Here is a 16,667-nt window from a genome sequence, read left to right on the forward strand (position 1 = left end):
ACCCAGGGATCAACCTACATCTCTTCTGTCTTCTGAATTGCAAGTGGACTCTTTACCAACTGTGCCACCTGGGAAGCCCTCTTCTTACCTATATTTGAGTTTTAAGACCTGGTTTATGACACAGTGGGCTTCCCTTATGGCTCAGCTGGTAAAGAATCCACCTGCAATGCAGGAGACCTGGGTTCGATCCCTGGGTTGGGAAGATCCCCTGAAGAAGGGAAAGGCTACCCACTCCAGTATTCTGGCCTAGAAAATACCATGGATTGTACAGTGCATGGGGTTGCAAAGAGCTGGACATGATTGAGCAACTTTCACTTTACTTTATGACACATTCACACAGCCCTTTTGTAGTAGCGTTTAGATCAATGTCAACTGGGACATCTTTGCTGTTGAATCAGAGAGATTAATGGGTTCTGTTTCTGAATTACGATTCCTATTGTTTTTACATAAAAGCTACTTCTTATACAAAGATTATGCTCCATGGGATCAGAAAAATAGAATCTTGTCTTTATTTTCTGTCTGCCTAGATATCAACATGTGGCTTTCAGGAAAGTGGACCAATTTTTTGGAACTTAACATTGATTTCAAAGATTGTATATTTTTAAGTAAAATATTCTGTTATCCTAAGGTAAGAATCTAGAAGGCAGAACTAAAAAGTGGTCATGGGGCCAAAAGTATTAACTAAAAGATTCTGATCACTGAGTTAAAAAAGAACCTGTTTGACTTGATTGTAAAAAACAACTCTACAAAAGCAGAGGCATGAATTTTCATAACACTCTATTCTTTTACCATGAAGCAGCCTAGGAAAGTGTCAATCATTCCACACGAAAATCAACTTTTTTCCTTTCCTCTTACTTTGTTTAGCTTTCAATGAACAACATTTTTTTTTTTTTTTTTTTTTTTTTTTTTGCATTTCAATACCAATTTTCCAAAGGTACAAGAAAGCATAGCTGTGAGGCTAGTTGGGTCAGGGAGACGGGTCACCAGTGATGACTGTCTGACAGCGAATCTTTCCCAGCTTTGTCAGTAGCTTTGAAAGGTATTCAGGTAAAGGTCCCGTGGGAAGAAAGGCTGCAAATTTCAGAAACCTAACAACATATAATTTTGTTGAATTTGCATTCATATAAGTGCTAGCTTGAAAAAAATGCACCTGCTTGTTTCTATGACAATAGGCAGAGTGAAATCACGCTCATACAGATGTGATGATGACTGCCACCCCACTAGGGCTGTCATTTTTCCCCCTGAACAAGTCATCAGGTTCTGCTCTGCTATCAATAGACAAAACTATGTCACAGAAGTCTATAGTCTATAAGAAACCAAGAGACATTATTCTGTTGCTAACCCAAGACAATGTCTAGTGACTCTGCTAATTGGATCATCAGGGTTCTATAATTCAGGAGTAAAGGAATTTAGGGATTCCCTGGTGGCTCAGATGGTAAAGCGTCTGCCCACAAAGCAGGAGGCCTGGGTTCAATCCCTGGGTGGGGAAGATCCCTTGGAGAAGGAAATGGCAACCCACTCCAGTACTCTTGCCTAGAAAATTCCATGGAAGGAGGAGCCTGGTGGGCTACAGTCCAGGGAGCCGCAAAGAGCTGGACACAACTGAGGACTTCACTTTCACTTTCAGAGGAGTTTAGAGCTGGCAAGGACAGGATGCCGTGGTTGCCTCCTAAGTAATGTATATACTGCGCACGCCTGCTAAGTTGCTTCAGTCGTGTCTTACTCTTGGCGACCATATTGACTGTAGCCCGCCAGGCTCCTCTGTCCATGAGATTTCTCCAGGCAAGAATATTGGAGTGGGCTGCCATTTCCTCCTTCAGGGGAATCTTCCTGACCCAGTGATCAAACCCCCGTCTCTTTCATCTCCTGTATTGGCAGACAGTTCTTCACAACTAGCGTCGTCTGGGAAGCCCAAACTAATATGTAGTACAGAACACATTGTTTTTAATAAAGGTGATTTTAGGGAGGGGAGGAGGAAGAGGGTAAGATGTATGGAGAGAGTAACATGGAAACTTACATTACCCTATGTAAAATGGATCAGTTCAGTTCAGTCACTCAGTTGTGTCTGACTCTTTGCGACTCCATGAAGCGCAGCACGCCAGGCCTCCCTGTCCATCACCAACTCCCGGAGTCCACCCAAACCCATGTCCATTGTGTTGGTGATTCCATCCAACCATCTCATCCTCTGTCGTCCCCTTCTCCTCGTGCCCCCAATCTTTCCCAGCATCAGGGTCTCCCAATGGGAATTTGCTGTATGATTCAGGGAACTCAAACAGGGACCCTGTGACAATCTAGAAGGCTGGGGTAGGGAGGGAGGTTTGGGAGGAGTAGACATGGGTGTACCTATGGATGATTATACATTATGTATATACCTATTGATGTCTGACAGAAAACCACAAAATTCTGTAAAGCAATTATCCTTCAATTAAAAAAATTAAGTGGCAAAAAGAGCAAAAAAAAAAAAGTGATTTTTAAACTATGTCATATTGTGGCTTTACATACAATAACAGGTAATCTGGACACATCTAAATCATTGTGAGTATACATCCTGAAATTTTTCATAATTTGAAAACCTATCTTCAATTATTTCTGCTTCTATTCAGTAACCGTTATAACTAGTGAAAGCATTCAACTTCTTAAAAGGCATGATGCCACTATGTATTTTTAAATACTAGATACGCGAGCAATCATACAAGTTATAGTAAAAAATTAAATTACTAACAAGGTGTATCTTACCTCATATAGAGTGATGACACCATAGGTTTGAATTGGTTCTCGCCATTGAAGGAATATCTTCTCTTCAAAGGTACTTCCTTGGATGGATTCAGTAAGAACAGCACCTGGAACTAGAAGTGGGGGAAATCGATATGTATTTCAGTTAAAAAAAAAAAAAAAAAAGGAAAGAAAGAAAGAAAAGTTTTTCTAGACTTGATAGGTTTTTAACTCTCTATTGAGTCAAAAGATTATATTAATAGATATATTCCACTTTCTTGCAAAAACCTGGAATTTAAAACCATTTTGGCTATACTGTCTTTATAAAGAAAAGAATTTCATCCCATTTTTCTCTAAAATGTTTGAATCAGACAATTCAAGTCTTGTAAATAAACTTTTTTTATTTTTGTAAATAAACTTTTTTTTATTGTTCAGAAATGAAGAAGGATGTGGAATGATGGGAATTCCTACACAGTAACTCATGAGAATGTAAACTGGTGTAGCCACTTTGGAAGATGGTTAAGCATAGATAAACCACCATATGACTCAGCAACTTTACTCCTAGGTATATATCCAAGGGAACTGAAAAGACTGGTCGGTCGAAGGCTTGTACACAAATATTAAGAGGAGCACTATTCATAATAACCAAAGAGGAGAAACAACCCAAGTCAGCTCAAGATTTGATAAACACATCTCAATAACGTTTAAAAGATGGGGCTAGAGAATGTTTTGTTAGCTGGTGGAGGGTATGAGGAGCCCTTAAGAGTTGCTGAGATTGTGCCAACTGGAAAGACTGACCAGCATCTCAAGAGGACACAAGGTTGGACATATTTGTTTGGTTGATGGGCTACCTATAGAGGGAGGATATTGACAGCTACTCGAAACAGAACTAAGTGGGGTGTAGCAGAAAAAATATCACTGATTCAGATGGGAGGCCTGGGCTCTGATTTAAGACTTTCCAGGGATTAAACAGTGAAATCTGGGCAATGCACTGACCCTTCTTAGTTTTCAGATGTTTCATTTCTAAAATGAGGAAGTTGGAATAAGTTGATCCCTAATTCCAAAACTCTAAATATGTATATATATATGAAAATAGTTACAGTTGTTCCAGATTGAAGGAATTGATGTGAAACTACAGTGAAGCAAAGAAACAAGATATTTAAGGAGTGATGATACTGGTGAATTCCAAGAAAATTTGGATTCTGGGCTCTGAGACTAAAATGTTCCACACAGTCAGAAGCCGGACTAGGATGGGCCAAACCAGAGAAAGCTCGACTCATTCTCTTCTCCTTGACCTTGACAGTGTTTATTTTGACGTCATCAGGTTCCTAAAAGTATCAAGATGATTATGATGTGTGTGGTTTTACTGCTTTATGATAATCTTCTGACTTCAAAATGTGTATTAATTTATGCAGGGCTTCCCTGGTGGCTCAGACAGTAAAGAATCCACCTGCAATGCAGCAGACCCGGCTTCGATGCCTGGGTTGGGAAGTTCCCCTGGAGAACGGAATAGTTATACACTCCAGTCTTACCTGGAGAATCCCACAGACAGAGGAGCCTGGCTGGCTATAGTCCATGGGGTCACAAAGAGTCGGACACGACTGAGCAGCTAACACTTTGACTTTCATTAATCTTTTTTTTTTTTTTTTAAACTTTACATAACTGTATTAGCTATGTACAGGTGCAAGGAGGGCAAAAACTTAGAAAAAACAAATCTTTGATTTAATTCAATTAGTATAAATGGGAGTAAAATTTTAAAAAGAGATTGTCAAAATGATGTTGCACAGAGGGTATCTTAAAAGGATAAACTTAATAAAATGTACTGGAGGCCTTGTAACCGTGAAAATGTTAACAACAGGAAAACCTAAATAGGATTCATATAATTGCTTTTAGGTCAAGAACAGATCAAGTGATTAAAATAAAATAGCAGAAAGGTTAGTTAAATTAGGAAGATAGCACTTCATGGGAACTTAGGTCTGGCACTGGTTTTTAGAAGTTGTAGAAATTCATGATTTGGAGTACAGAACCATAATATATCTAAGTTTGTGGAATTGAGCCCTGTCTAGTGACACTCATAACAGCAATAAAAATACATCTTTCCCACATATTTTCTCATAAAATAAATGATATTTCAACAAAATTATTATATTATAATAAAACTCACAATGTACAATGAATTGTAGCCTTTATTAGTGGCAGATAGTGACACTTCAGTTTTTTTTCTTAGAGCTCAGTATTATCCATTTTTCTCTTTCTGTTCTTTTCTGTCTTTTTTGAAGTCTTTTTTCTTTTGTTCTTGTTAAGAAATATAATTTGAAATCAAAGTTTTTCTAATTAACTGGATGCTGGTATGCTATGAAAACAATAGGTTTTTGTTTGGAAGTCATGCATGCCCAACTCCAGGGACTAGCAAGCTACTTTAAACACACTAATGGATAAGTAACTTATTCTAACCTCATGTTTCAACAGCACTTAACAGAATTCTCCGTTCATGTCAATTTGAAACCTCAAAGTTTCGGTGGGTTCACGCCTCAGCATAACATCTCTTATCTCTACGAAAGACTGAATTTGACATTCCACTCATACGATGGAAAACTACTGCTGATTTAAGCCTGAATTAAAGGATTATTAGCAAACTTTACTCTTCTATTTAATGACTAACAAAGTATTTTGAGTGCTTATTGCCTACTCAATATCATCCATATTGCTATAGAAAAAAAAATAGATGGCTTCTTCTCTCAAGTAGTTTACAGTTAAGAGGGGAAAATCACGTGTAATATAATGAGAGAATAAGTAAGGGTCAAGAGAAGCTGCTTTGATCCGTTACAACAACAATAATAACACTCACCTATTAAAGACTCTTCTCTTCAACCACAAACAGCCCTGGATGAAAATGCCTTCTAACCCTAAAATGCTGGAGAACTGTATGATTCTTGCTTCTCAGACAAGGAAATTAAGGCTCAGATATTTAAAGATCTTGTCAAGTGCAATAAGGTCAGAGGATGTGGAGAATAAAGGTGGGAAGAGTTGGAGACAGCTTCATGAAGGACCTGAAACTGAGGAGCACTCTGGAGGGTAGTGGAGGAGGTGGAATGGAGGCAGCCAGGTGGGAGGGATGTGCAGAGGAGAACAGACTGTGGGGGGTGCTCAGAATGCGAGGGGTGTGCACGTACGACCCATGCCCAGAGGACTGCTCTGCAGGATGCCCTGTGTGGTAGAAGAGGCTCCCAGTTCTACAGTCTGAACCAGGAACACCAAGGACCTTGACGATCCAGATTTGGGCAGGGAGAGTCACTGATGGCTCTTGTGGAGACAGTGAGGTGATAAAAAGGTATTTTACATATAAGTTTAGTGAGTGGGTAGGGGGCCCTGGAATGGGAGAAGTCGGGACCACAAAGAAAGGTCAGAAACTACTACAGAAGTTTCAGAATAAAATAGTGAGATCTGGATGTAGGCAGTGGAAGTTGAGAGAAAAGAACAATCTATCAACATAGTAAGTGAAGTAAGTCAGACAAAGACAAACATCACATGATATCATTTACATGTGGAATTAAAAATAAATGATACATATGAACTAAGCGACAAAACAGAAGAAGACTCACAGACAGAAACCAAACTTATGCTACCAAAGGGGAAGGAGGGAGCGGGAAGAGATAAAGTTAGGAAGTAGAGATGAACACACACACACTACTGTATATAAAATAGATAAACAACAGGGACTTGCTGTAGAGCACAGGGAACTATACCTAATATCTTGCAATAACCTATGATGGAAAAGAATCTTAACAAGAATATATACCTATATTAATATATATTCAGTTGTATATATACTTGTATATACACATTGTTAGCCTCAGGTGTACTGCAGAGTTTTATATATATATATCATATATTTATGATTTATGATATATTTATGTTTATTTATATAAACACATATATTTATTTATATATATCTCTCTCTTTATATAAATAAAACTCTGCAGTACACCTGAAGCTAGCATTGCAAATTAACTAGACTTCAATTTAAAATATAGTTTGAAAAAACCCTCAAGGCAGAAAGATAAAATAGACAGTAATATCACTGTTCATATTAATAAGGCTTCTAGAATACTAATGATCTACTACTAAGTACTCCAGAAGTACTCTGACACATATTAATAGAAGTCTATTTATTGACATCTTGGTTATTGAGGTAATATTCAATTACATTGTTCCTATGGAAAAGAATGACTATTACTTGACCACTGACCTCATGTGGTAATTTCTTAGCACTGTGCTGAAGAGCAAAGGCAGCCTCTATCTGGGGCTGAATTTTAATCTGAATTATGAAAAATGTTTCAGAATGCCATATGAATAAGTCCTTCAGATAATCTAATACCCAAACAACACCTCAGTCCCAACATGATCACAAAATTTGAATGAAGAACTATTCGGAGCCATGTAGGATTATCGTATGTAGAAAACTAATTATGTGACATAAAAATTAAAACAAGCCTCTGTATCTTTGTCTTCACCTTTTTTAATCAGTGTTTCAGCAGATGCAGCACAGACACATGTTATTCAACATGGTAAGCAATTTTCTTCCATTTTCATTGTAAAGATCTCAGTTAGAAAGAAACACAAGCTGCATTTTTGAAAGACTGCATGTTTCACATAAACACATCACTTCAAAGTACTCACGATCTTCATCCGTCTGTACTACGAGCTCCTGGCTCTCCTTCCGCCCCTCCGGATTCATGAGGATGAGCTTCACGCTGACGTTGGTGTAGGGCGAGAGGTTGGTGATGGTGTGTTGGGGGTGTGAGTTTTCTGTGTCCCAGCTCACTTCCTCTCGCACCTGTTCCTGCCCTCCAACTTTGTAACAGTAGTGGACTGTGAGGTTGTAGCTATGGCAACGGGTCACGTTATACCCAAAGGGCTCCCAGCGGATGGTGATCTGTCGAGATTTGACTTCCACGACTTCCAGCTTCCTTGGGCCACGCATGGGATCTAAGGAGGAAAAGAAAGAAAAAGAAAACATAAGAGAAAAGGATAATAAAAGTTCTGGTGAAGCCTAGGTGCCACAGATAATTATATTGGTCTCCAATATCTTGTTTTCTCTTCTTCCATATGAATAAACTCTCTACAACTTAGCTGGGCATAGCGCCACCCAGAATAAAGACTACAATTTCCATCCTCTTAAGCAGTGAAGTCTGATCCTTGAACCCAAGTTTTGGTGGATGGCATACAAGGTGAGGTGTCAGGAATGGTTTCTGGGGGGGTCTCCTTGAGAGGAAGGGGCTCCCCATCTTTGTTCCTCCTTCTGTCCTTTTAGCTTGACTTATTAGGACAGCTTGCACGACCATGATGCACTTAAACATGAAGAATTCAAAGCAATGACAACAAAGAAGTAGGGTTCCTGGTAATCACGGGGTTACCATATGAGCCCTGAATGGTCTACTCCCAACATTTTCATTAGAGGGAAATACAATGCTTTTATTTAAGGCTCTTTCCTCTGGGGTTCTGATACACAAAACTAATCTTCATGCTAACTGATGCATATACTTTTTATCTTTTTAAATTAATTCATAATTATGGAATTAGAAAACATAAAAGTAAAAGCTTGCAAATTCAGCATGAAATACAATGATTAAAGAGTATAAACTTCTGAGCAGAACTCTAGCCTTTTCAGATTTTGATTTACAGAGAATTCCACACAGTCACTACTGAAGTAATTCTTTCCTACCCCTGATCAGGTCTCAGTGTTGTTCCTCAGCCCAAGCTCCAGGGACAGAGTTTGGAGCTTAGAAATCTAAATGATTTGCAGGAATATGAGCATTCTGATTGGCTTAAGAGAAAGAATAGATACGGAGAAAGCTTTTTCATGCATATTTATTTTTTAATGAAGTACAGTTGATTTACAATGTTGTGGTAATTTCTGCCATATAGAAAAGTGATTTAGTTATACATATATATTCTATTTTTATATTCTCTTCCATTATGGTTTCTCACAGGATATTGAATACAGTACCCTGTGCTATACAGTAGCACTTTGTTATTTATGAGAAAGCCTAAACTTATTAATGGAAATGATGATGAAAATACAATAATACTAATTATAAAACATATACTGAGCCCTATGATATACCTTGCATCTTTCTAAGAAGTTTACCTTTTATGGGTTTGCTGCTGCTGCTGCTGCTGCTAAGTTGCTTCAGTCGTGTCCGACTCTGTGCGACCCCACGGACTGCAGCCTACCAGGCTTCTCCATCCGTGGGATTCTCCAGGCAAGAACACTGGAGTGGGTTGCCATTTCCTTCTCCAATGCATGAAAGTGGAAAGTGAAAGTGAAGTTGCTCAGTCGTGTCTGACTCTTATGGGTTTGGGGAGCACCTAATCTAAAATATTTACTTTAGTATATCCATACGTTCAGTTGATCCATATATTTTGATTTCTGTTTTCCTGAAGGTGGTTACCATTTATGACCTATGAAGAGATCTATAACTGGAAAGGGGAAATACCCATGAAAACTGGAGAAATAACAGCTACCGTGTCCTGTGTGTGCACTTCCTACATATGGGTTGTTTGTATATATAATCTCCACTCCTTAACAATCCAGTTTTTCCCAAGATAGAAATGAAAACATTGTGACCATGATGGGGTCAACAAGTTGCCCAAGGTCAAGGACTGACCATGGCTCTGCATTTGTATGTTTGACAATGAAACATATGCTGTTGCCACTGTACTGTAGAGTGTCCACCAAAATAAGGAGAATCAGATTTAAAAAAAAAAATCACATGTTAAGACCCGTAAAACTCCACCAGAAACAAGATCAAGGGATGTAAACTAGAATAAAGTCCTGTGATTGTAACCTTGGGACAAAAGTGCTGGAAAGAACCCTTCCCCCTACTCCCTCTGCTTCCATGGAAGCTGGGCTCCAGGGCACATTCCCCAGCCTTGGTTTTCCAGACAACCACACCTATAATTTTTAGCCACCATAAACCTGTCTGGACTATCACTGATGTTCATATCTTGCTTTTCATTGTGTGTAAATACCTTGTTTTCTCCATTATTTAGGGCCTAGAGAGAACTTAGGGAACCCCCTTTTCTTGTGGTCTTCAACAAATGAAACGATTCATGTGAAATAATGTTCTGGGTTTGCATTTGTGAGATGGGGTTTATCTGCCAGTTATCTGTTCAAACCCTAACACAAGGTTAATCATGACCATTCATGCTACTCTGTGCTATAATAACTCTAGGAACCAAGGACAAGTGAGGAAAAATTTCCCTGGAGAATCTTGAGTGGAAGATGCTCATGGAACATTCCATTTTACTGAATCAATTTTTTCATATTTAAATTACTAGTGTTCGGGAAAATATAACAAATAAGTTACCTAGTGATAACACTGAAGGTGTTTTCCAGTCTACTGACTTTTGACCATCTAAAGGCAATGTCTAATTTTATATAATGCTTCATTAGTTGAATGCTTACAAAAACTTTTAATACACTCCAGATCCCTTATATAAACAGATTAACGTGCATCTATTCACTCCTTTCCCTATTAATCACAAGTCTCCACAAGGACTGTTCTAAAGCACTTTTCCAAGGTTTTCATCAATTTTACTTACTAAATGACTAAATGCTTCAGATATTAATTTCAACAAGCAGTGCAGTTATAACTTAATTTCACTAGAAAAACTACTTTCTCCTGCAGAAGTAAGCCTGCATCATTTTAATACTCCTTAGCCAAGAAGAACACACACTTGTGAATTAAGCACCAGGATAAAACAACGAAGGCTCTGTCTACTGGTCAAGCTGTCTTGAAGTTCATGCTCTCTTCCCGTCTGTTATTACCTCTCAGAATCACATCATGGTAAAGTGATGACTTCCTGTAAACTCGCCAAGTCAAACAGCTAAGCCTAGCACAACCAACCATCTCTATGACCAAGTCCCCAGAGTCCCAATTGTCACAAATGGTATTAAGAGACCAGAGATGGAGGCTGTGTGAGTCCTGAGTCTTATATGGAAGCAGGGTTGTCCAGACTGGTTTGCATCTTGTTCCTGATTAGTGCAAACAAAACAATCTTGCAGAAGCTTTTCCAAACAGAATATTTCTTTTCTTAAATATTTTAATTTTGGACTTCCCTGGTGGAGCAGTGGATAAGAATCCACCTGCCAATTCAGGTGACATGGGTTCAATCCCTGGTCTGGGAAGATTCCACATGCCTCAGCAACTAAGCCCGTGCGCCACAACTACTGAGCCCGTGCACCACAAATACTGAAGCCTGTATGCTCTAGGTCCAGCGAACCACACCTCATTAGCCCCTGCGCCTCAACTACTGAAGCCCATGTGCCTAGAGCCCGTGCACTACAACGAGAGAAACCACTGCAACGAGCAGCCCTCACACCACAACCAGAGAGCAGGCCCTGCTCTCCAAAACTAGAGAAAGCCCGCACACAGCAATGAAGACCCAGCACAGCCAAAAGTAAATAAATAAATTTGCTCCTCGAATAGGAGAAGCTGTCCTGGAGGTGACAAAAAAACAATCTTCTGTAACGACGAATGCCACTGGAGGTGGTCGTAGGAGCCTTGGGTACTAATCTGAGTCCAGTTACTCACTCGCTATGAAATTCAGGGAGTGTCTTCAATTTGCTGAACCACATTTTGTGTGCTTGCTCAGTCACGAAGTGGTGTCCAACTGTTTGAGACGCTATGAACTGTAGTCTGTCCATGGGATTTCCTAGGCAAGAATACTGGAGTGGGTTTCCATTCCCTTCTCAAGGGGATATTCCCGACCCAGGGATCGAACCCAGGTCTCCTGCATTGCAGGCAGATTCTTTGCCATCTGAGCCACCAGGGAAGCCAGATGACAGGGAAGTAAGTCATAGTCACTAGTTGGGGAATATATGTCTATCCTTTCTCACAATGCTAAAGATGTTTTGGAGGACGTGGGTGGATTCCAAGGCCAGTAACTTCTCTTCACAATCCCTTTGCCCTCAGCGGAATGGGTACCGGAAGGCATCGTTGGCACCAGTCACGAGGCCAGGGGGCGCAGTTTGGGCCCATGGGCTCACAATAAGTGACCAGAGCGGTATCCCTGAGGAGCGTGGTGGCTGTCACGCCTGAAGCTTCAGCAGGGAGTTCTCACTGGTTTCCCTGCCAGCGCCACTGGCAGCATCTTCCCCTCTGTTCTCTTGCTGCCACGTTGAGTCGGGTTTCAAGCACAGACACCTGACACTTGCAGCCCTGACCTGAGGGACCAGTGAGCTGGTTCTGGCCTCCTGCACTCTGGCAATCCTATTTAGCCGGGGACCCTGCCTCCTCATGTAGCCGGTCCTGTTCTTCCACGGGTAAGGGCAGAAACTGAGTGATAGGATCAATTTCCACTGCAGGTTCAATTCACAGCTCGTTTCTCTGGAACCCTGCCCTTTACCTTTCATTACGACTACACTGCTTTTTCAGAAACTCAATTTCAGAAGCTGTGAGATACATCTGGGTGTAATTTTAGAATCCTGTCATTGATAATCAAAAACACAGATTACAAACCGAGGCTCCTGCTAACAGGTTTCTCTTTTCTGCCTCTTCATGGACTTTCCAGAGGTCTATTGCAATAAAAGGAATGATACCCAGAATGGCAGGGTGGGTCCCTTCTGGCATCTTCAGCTACTAAACTTCTGCCTCGCCAGTCACACAAAAGAAGGTGACAAAATAATAAAGGAACAGCTTTATTTACTTTGCTGTACAGTTAAATCAGAGCAAAGGCTTGTTTAACTGATGCTATGTTGGCCTTCCAAGTTATTTAATATTCCTAAGCAGCAAAGACACAGACGGTAAAGAATCTGCCTGCACTTCAAAAGACCCAGGTTTGATCCCTGCCTTGGGAAGATCCCTGGAGTAGGAAATGGCAATGCATTCCAATATTCTTGCCTGGAAAATTCCATGGACAGAGGAACCTGGCAGGCTACAGTCCATGGGATCACAAAGAGTTGGGTAAGACTTAGCAATTAAACAACAACAACAACAAAACAAAAACAAAAATAGTACTAAATTAATAGCTGAGAAAACAGTCTTATTGAATAATGAAGGAAAGGGCAGCCATGCCAGGCCTCACATAGAAGCAAATTCCTCCCATATTTCTTGGTTTAGGATGGATGCATTCTTTACCATATCTTTTCTGTATTACAAGTGCTGGTTTGTACTCAGCCTAAATCCTAAAGGTAAGTAACCTTGCTGGGAACTGGACTCTCCATGTATCAATCCTATTGATCAATCTAATTTGATTGCAGATGAAAGCAGGAATTTCTATTCATGATTTACGGGAAATGTAAAGATGATCTTACATAAGAAATGATGAGGACACAGACAAAGGTGCGAATGCAGACCCTCTCAGGCAAGAGGGTGGGGCTGAACCCACACTCTGAACGTGAGCGATGGCTGACAGCCTGGAGGGGCAGCTACCTATGCTTCAGGTGACCCTAAGTGACCCTAAGAGAGCATGCTGTGCACATGCTGTTTAGTTTTTGGTTTGCACATTACAAAACCTCCAGTAAAAGAACACAAATTTGGCTTTTGGTTAGTCATTTTTGGTGTCTTATTTCAGGATAGTGTCACCGAGACTTTTAGAATATTTTTTTTTTTAAGAATTTTAAGATTTAATATACTTAAGAGTTAGTTGAATGGGAGCTGGAAAAAAAGATGGAATAAATGATTCACTATTGACAATCTTCCACAATAAAGAAGTGTTGGCATTGATAACAGACTCATTGACAGTAATGTTTCTCATAATTTATTCTGCCTGAATTGATTAACTTTTCAGAATAAGGCTAGGAGTCCAACAGTGGTTGAAAGATGTTCTTCTTTCAAGTACAAAGTGTTCTTTTCTGGTATTAATTTAAGGTTTTAAAATTTTCAAGTAATAAGTTTTTTAAAAAAAGCACATTGAAAAGTACAACATACAACAGTCGCCTGTGTACCTACTAATATCAAATATTAACATTGGTGTTTTGCCTCAGAGCACTTTTGATTAAAGAAATAAAATACTGCTGATATAAATCCTTTCCATGGTCCTGTAGGCTACCTCAAGGTTATTATACATCACTCTCAGACATGGTTTTATACTTTTATTACAAGTGTCCAGGATGCCTAAGATTTTACCCAAATGCTACCATTCTCTGCAGATTGATGGGTTCCACATCAGCCAAGTTGAAATTCACAGATCTGGCTTAGATCTACAGATGGATCATATAGATCATTTTAACTGATCTAAATCAAATGTATACATGTATCATATATGCAGATCAAATTCCACTGAGGAAATTAACTGTAGTTTACTTATGTATTCCCTCCCGAGGAGCAGACAGGTTGAGCCCACACGTTGCCTATTACAAGGGGTGAAGAGTGAGCACTGGTAACACCTGGCAGCTCATTTAGAAATACACATGCTCGAGCCCCACCTCCAATGGCCAGAAGCAGAATCTTCCTTTGCACATTAAAGTCTGAGAAACTCTGACTTAGAGGAGTGTTTTTTATTTTATTTTTATTTTTTAATATAAATTTATTTATTTTAATTGGAGGCTAATTACTTTACAATATTGTATTGGTTTTGCCATACATCAACATGTATCCGCCATGGGTGTACACGTGTTCCCCATCCTGAACGCCCTTCCCTCCTCCCTCCCCATACCATCCCTCTGGGTCATCCCAGTGCACCAGCCCCAAGCATCCTGTATCATGCATTGAACCTGGACTGGTGATTCATTTCACATATGGTATTATACATGTTTCAATGCCATTCTCCCAAATCATCCCACCCTCGCCCTCTCCCACAGAGTCCAAAGGCCTGTTCTAAACATCTGTGTCTCTTTTGCTGTCTCGCATACAGGGTTATCGTTACCATCTTTCTAAATTTCATATATATGCATTAGTATACTATATTGGTGTTTTTCTTTCTGGCTTACTTCACTCTGTATAATAGGCTCCAGTTTCATCCACCTCATTAGAACTGATCCAAATGTATTCTTTTTAATGGCTGAGTAATACTCCATTGTGTATATGTACCACTGCTTTCTTATCCATTCATCTGCTGATGGACATCTAGGTTGCTTCCATGTCCTGGCTATTATAAACAGTGCTGTGATGAACACTGGGATACACATGTCTCTTTCAATTCTGGTTTCCTGGGTGTGTATGCCCAGCAGTGGGATTGCTGGGTCATATGGCAGTTCTATTTCCAGTTTTTTAAGGAATCTCCACACTGTTCTCCATAGTGGCTGTACTAGTTTGCATTCCCACCAACAGTGGAAGAGGGTTCCCTTTTCTCCACACCCTCTCCAGCATTTATTGCTTATAGACTTTTAGATAGCAGCCATTCTGACTGGCATGAAATGGTACCTCATTGTGGTTTTGATTTGCATTTCTCTGATAATGAGTGATGTTGAACATCTTTTCATGTGTTTGTTAGCCATCTGTATGTCTTCTTTGGAGAAATGTCTGTTTAGTTCTTTGGCCCATTTTTTGATTGGGTCGTTTATTTTTCTGGAATTGAGCTACAGGAGTTGCTTGTATATTTTTGAGATTAATTCTTTGTCAGTTGCTTCATTTGCTATTATTTTCTCCCATTCTGAAGACTGTCTTTTCACCTTGCTTATATTTTCCTTTGTTGTGCAGAAGCTTTTAATTTTAATTAGGGTCCCATTTGTTTATTTTTACTTTTATTTCCAATATTCTGGGAGGTGGGTCATAGAGGATCCTGCTGTGATTTATGTCGGAGAGTGTTTTGCCTATGTTCTCCTCTAGGAGTTTTATAGTTTCTGGTCTTACGTTTAGATCTTTAATCCATTTTGAGTTTATTTTTGTGTATGGTGTTAGAAAGTGTTCTAGTTCCATTCTTTTACAAGTGGTTGACCAGTTTTCCCAGCACCACTTGTTAAAGAGATTGTCTTTTCTCCATTGTATAGTCTTGCCTCCTTTGTCAAAGATAAAGTGTCCATAGGTGCGTGGATTTGTCTCAGGGATTTCTATTTTGTTCCATTGATCTATATTTCTGTCTTTGTGCCAGTACCATACTGTCTTGATGACTGTGGCTTTGTAGTAGAGCCTGAAGTCAGGCAGGTTGATTCCTCCAGTTCCATTCTTCTTTCTCAAGATTGCTTTGGCTATTTGAGGTTTTTTGTATTTCCATACAAATTGTGAAATTATTTGTTCTAGCTCTGTGAAGAATACCGTTGGTAGCTTGATAGGGATTGCATTGAATTTATAGATTGCTTTGGGTAGTATACTCATTTTCACTATAGTGATTCTTTCCATCCATGAACACAGTATATTTCTCCATCTGTTAGCGTCCTCTTTGATTTCTTTCACCAGTGTTTTATAGTTTCTATATATAGGTCTTTTGTTTCTTTAGGTAGATGTATTCCTAAGTATTTTATTCTTTTCATTGCAATGGTGAATAGAATTGTTTCCTTAATTTGTCTTTCTGTTTTCTCATTATTAGTGTATAGGAATGCAAGGGATTTCTGTGTGTTGATTTTATATCCTGCAACTTTACTGTATTCATTGATTAGCTCTAGTAATTTTCTGGTGGAGTCTTTAGGGTTTTCTATGTAGAGGATCATGTCATCTGCAAACAGTGAGAGTTTTACTTCTTCTTTTCCAATTTGGATTCCTTTTATTTCTTTTTCTGCTCTGATTGCTGTGGCCAAAACTTCCAAAACTATGTTGAATAGTAGTGGTGAAAGTGGGCACCCCTGTCTTGTTCCTGACTTTAGGCGAAATGCTTTCAATTTTTCACCATTGAGGATAATGTTTGCTATGGGTTTGTCATATATAGCTTTTATTATGTTGAGGTATGTTCCTTCTCTTCCTGCTTTCTGGAGAGTTTTTATCATAAATGGATGTTGAATTTTGTCAAAGGCTTTCTCTGCATCTATTGAGATAATCATATGGCTTCTATTTTTCAATTTGTTAATGTGGTGT

The 16,667-nt window shown here is 39.4% G+C and overlaps 1 protein-coding gene across 7 annotated transcripts in view; it reads right to left on the reverse strand.

The window, feature by feature from the left end:
- Window positions 1-16,667, reverse strand: part of PTPRM (protein tyrosine phosphatase receptor type M) — a 661,882-nt gene that overhangs the window by 275,975 nt on the left and 369,240 nt on the right. For all 7 annotated transcript variants that reach the window (XM_006044986.4, XM_044934694.2, XM_025273106.3 and 4 more), the window contains exons 8-9: window positions 7,393-7,701; window positions 2,737-2,846 (exon numbers count right to left, since the gene is read on the reverse strand). In XM_006044986.4, the coding sequence (XP_006045048.1) occupies window positions 2,737-2,846; window positions 7,393-7,701 (419 nt within the window). The remainder of the gene's footprint in view (window positions 1-2,736; window positions 2,847-7,392; window positions 7,702-16,667) is intronic.

The sequence above is a fragment of the Bubalus bubalis genome, chromosome 22 (assembly GCF_019923935.1).
Source record: "Bubalus bubalis isolate 160015118507 breed Murrah chromosome 22, NDDB_SH_1, whole genome shotgun sequence".
In the NCBI taxonomy this organism is placed as follows: Eukaryota; Metazoa; Chordata; class Mammalia; order Artiodactyla; family Bovidae; genus Bubalus; species Bubalus bubalis.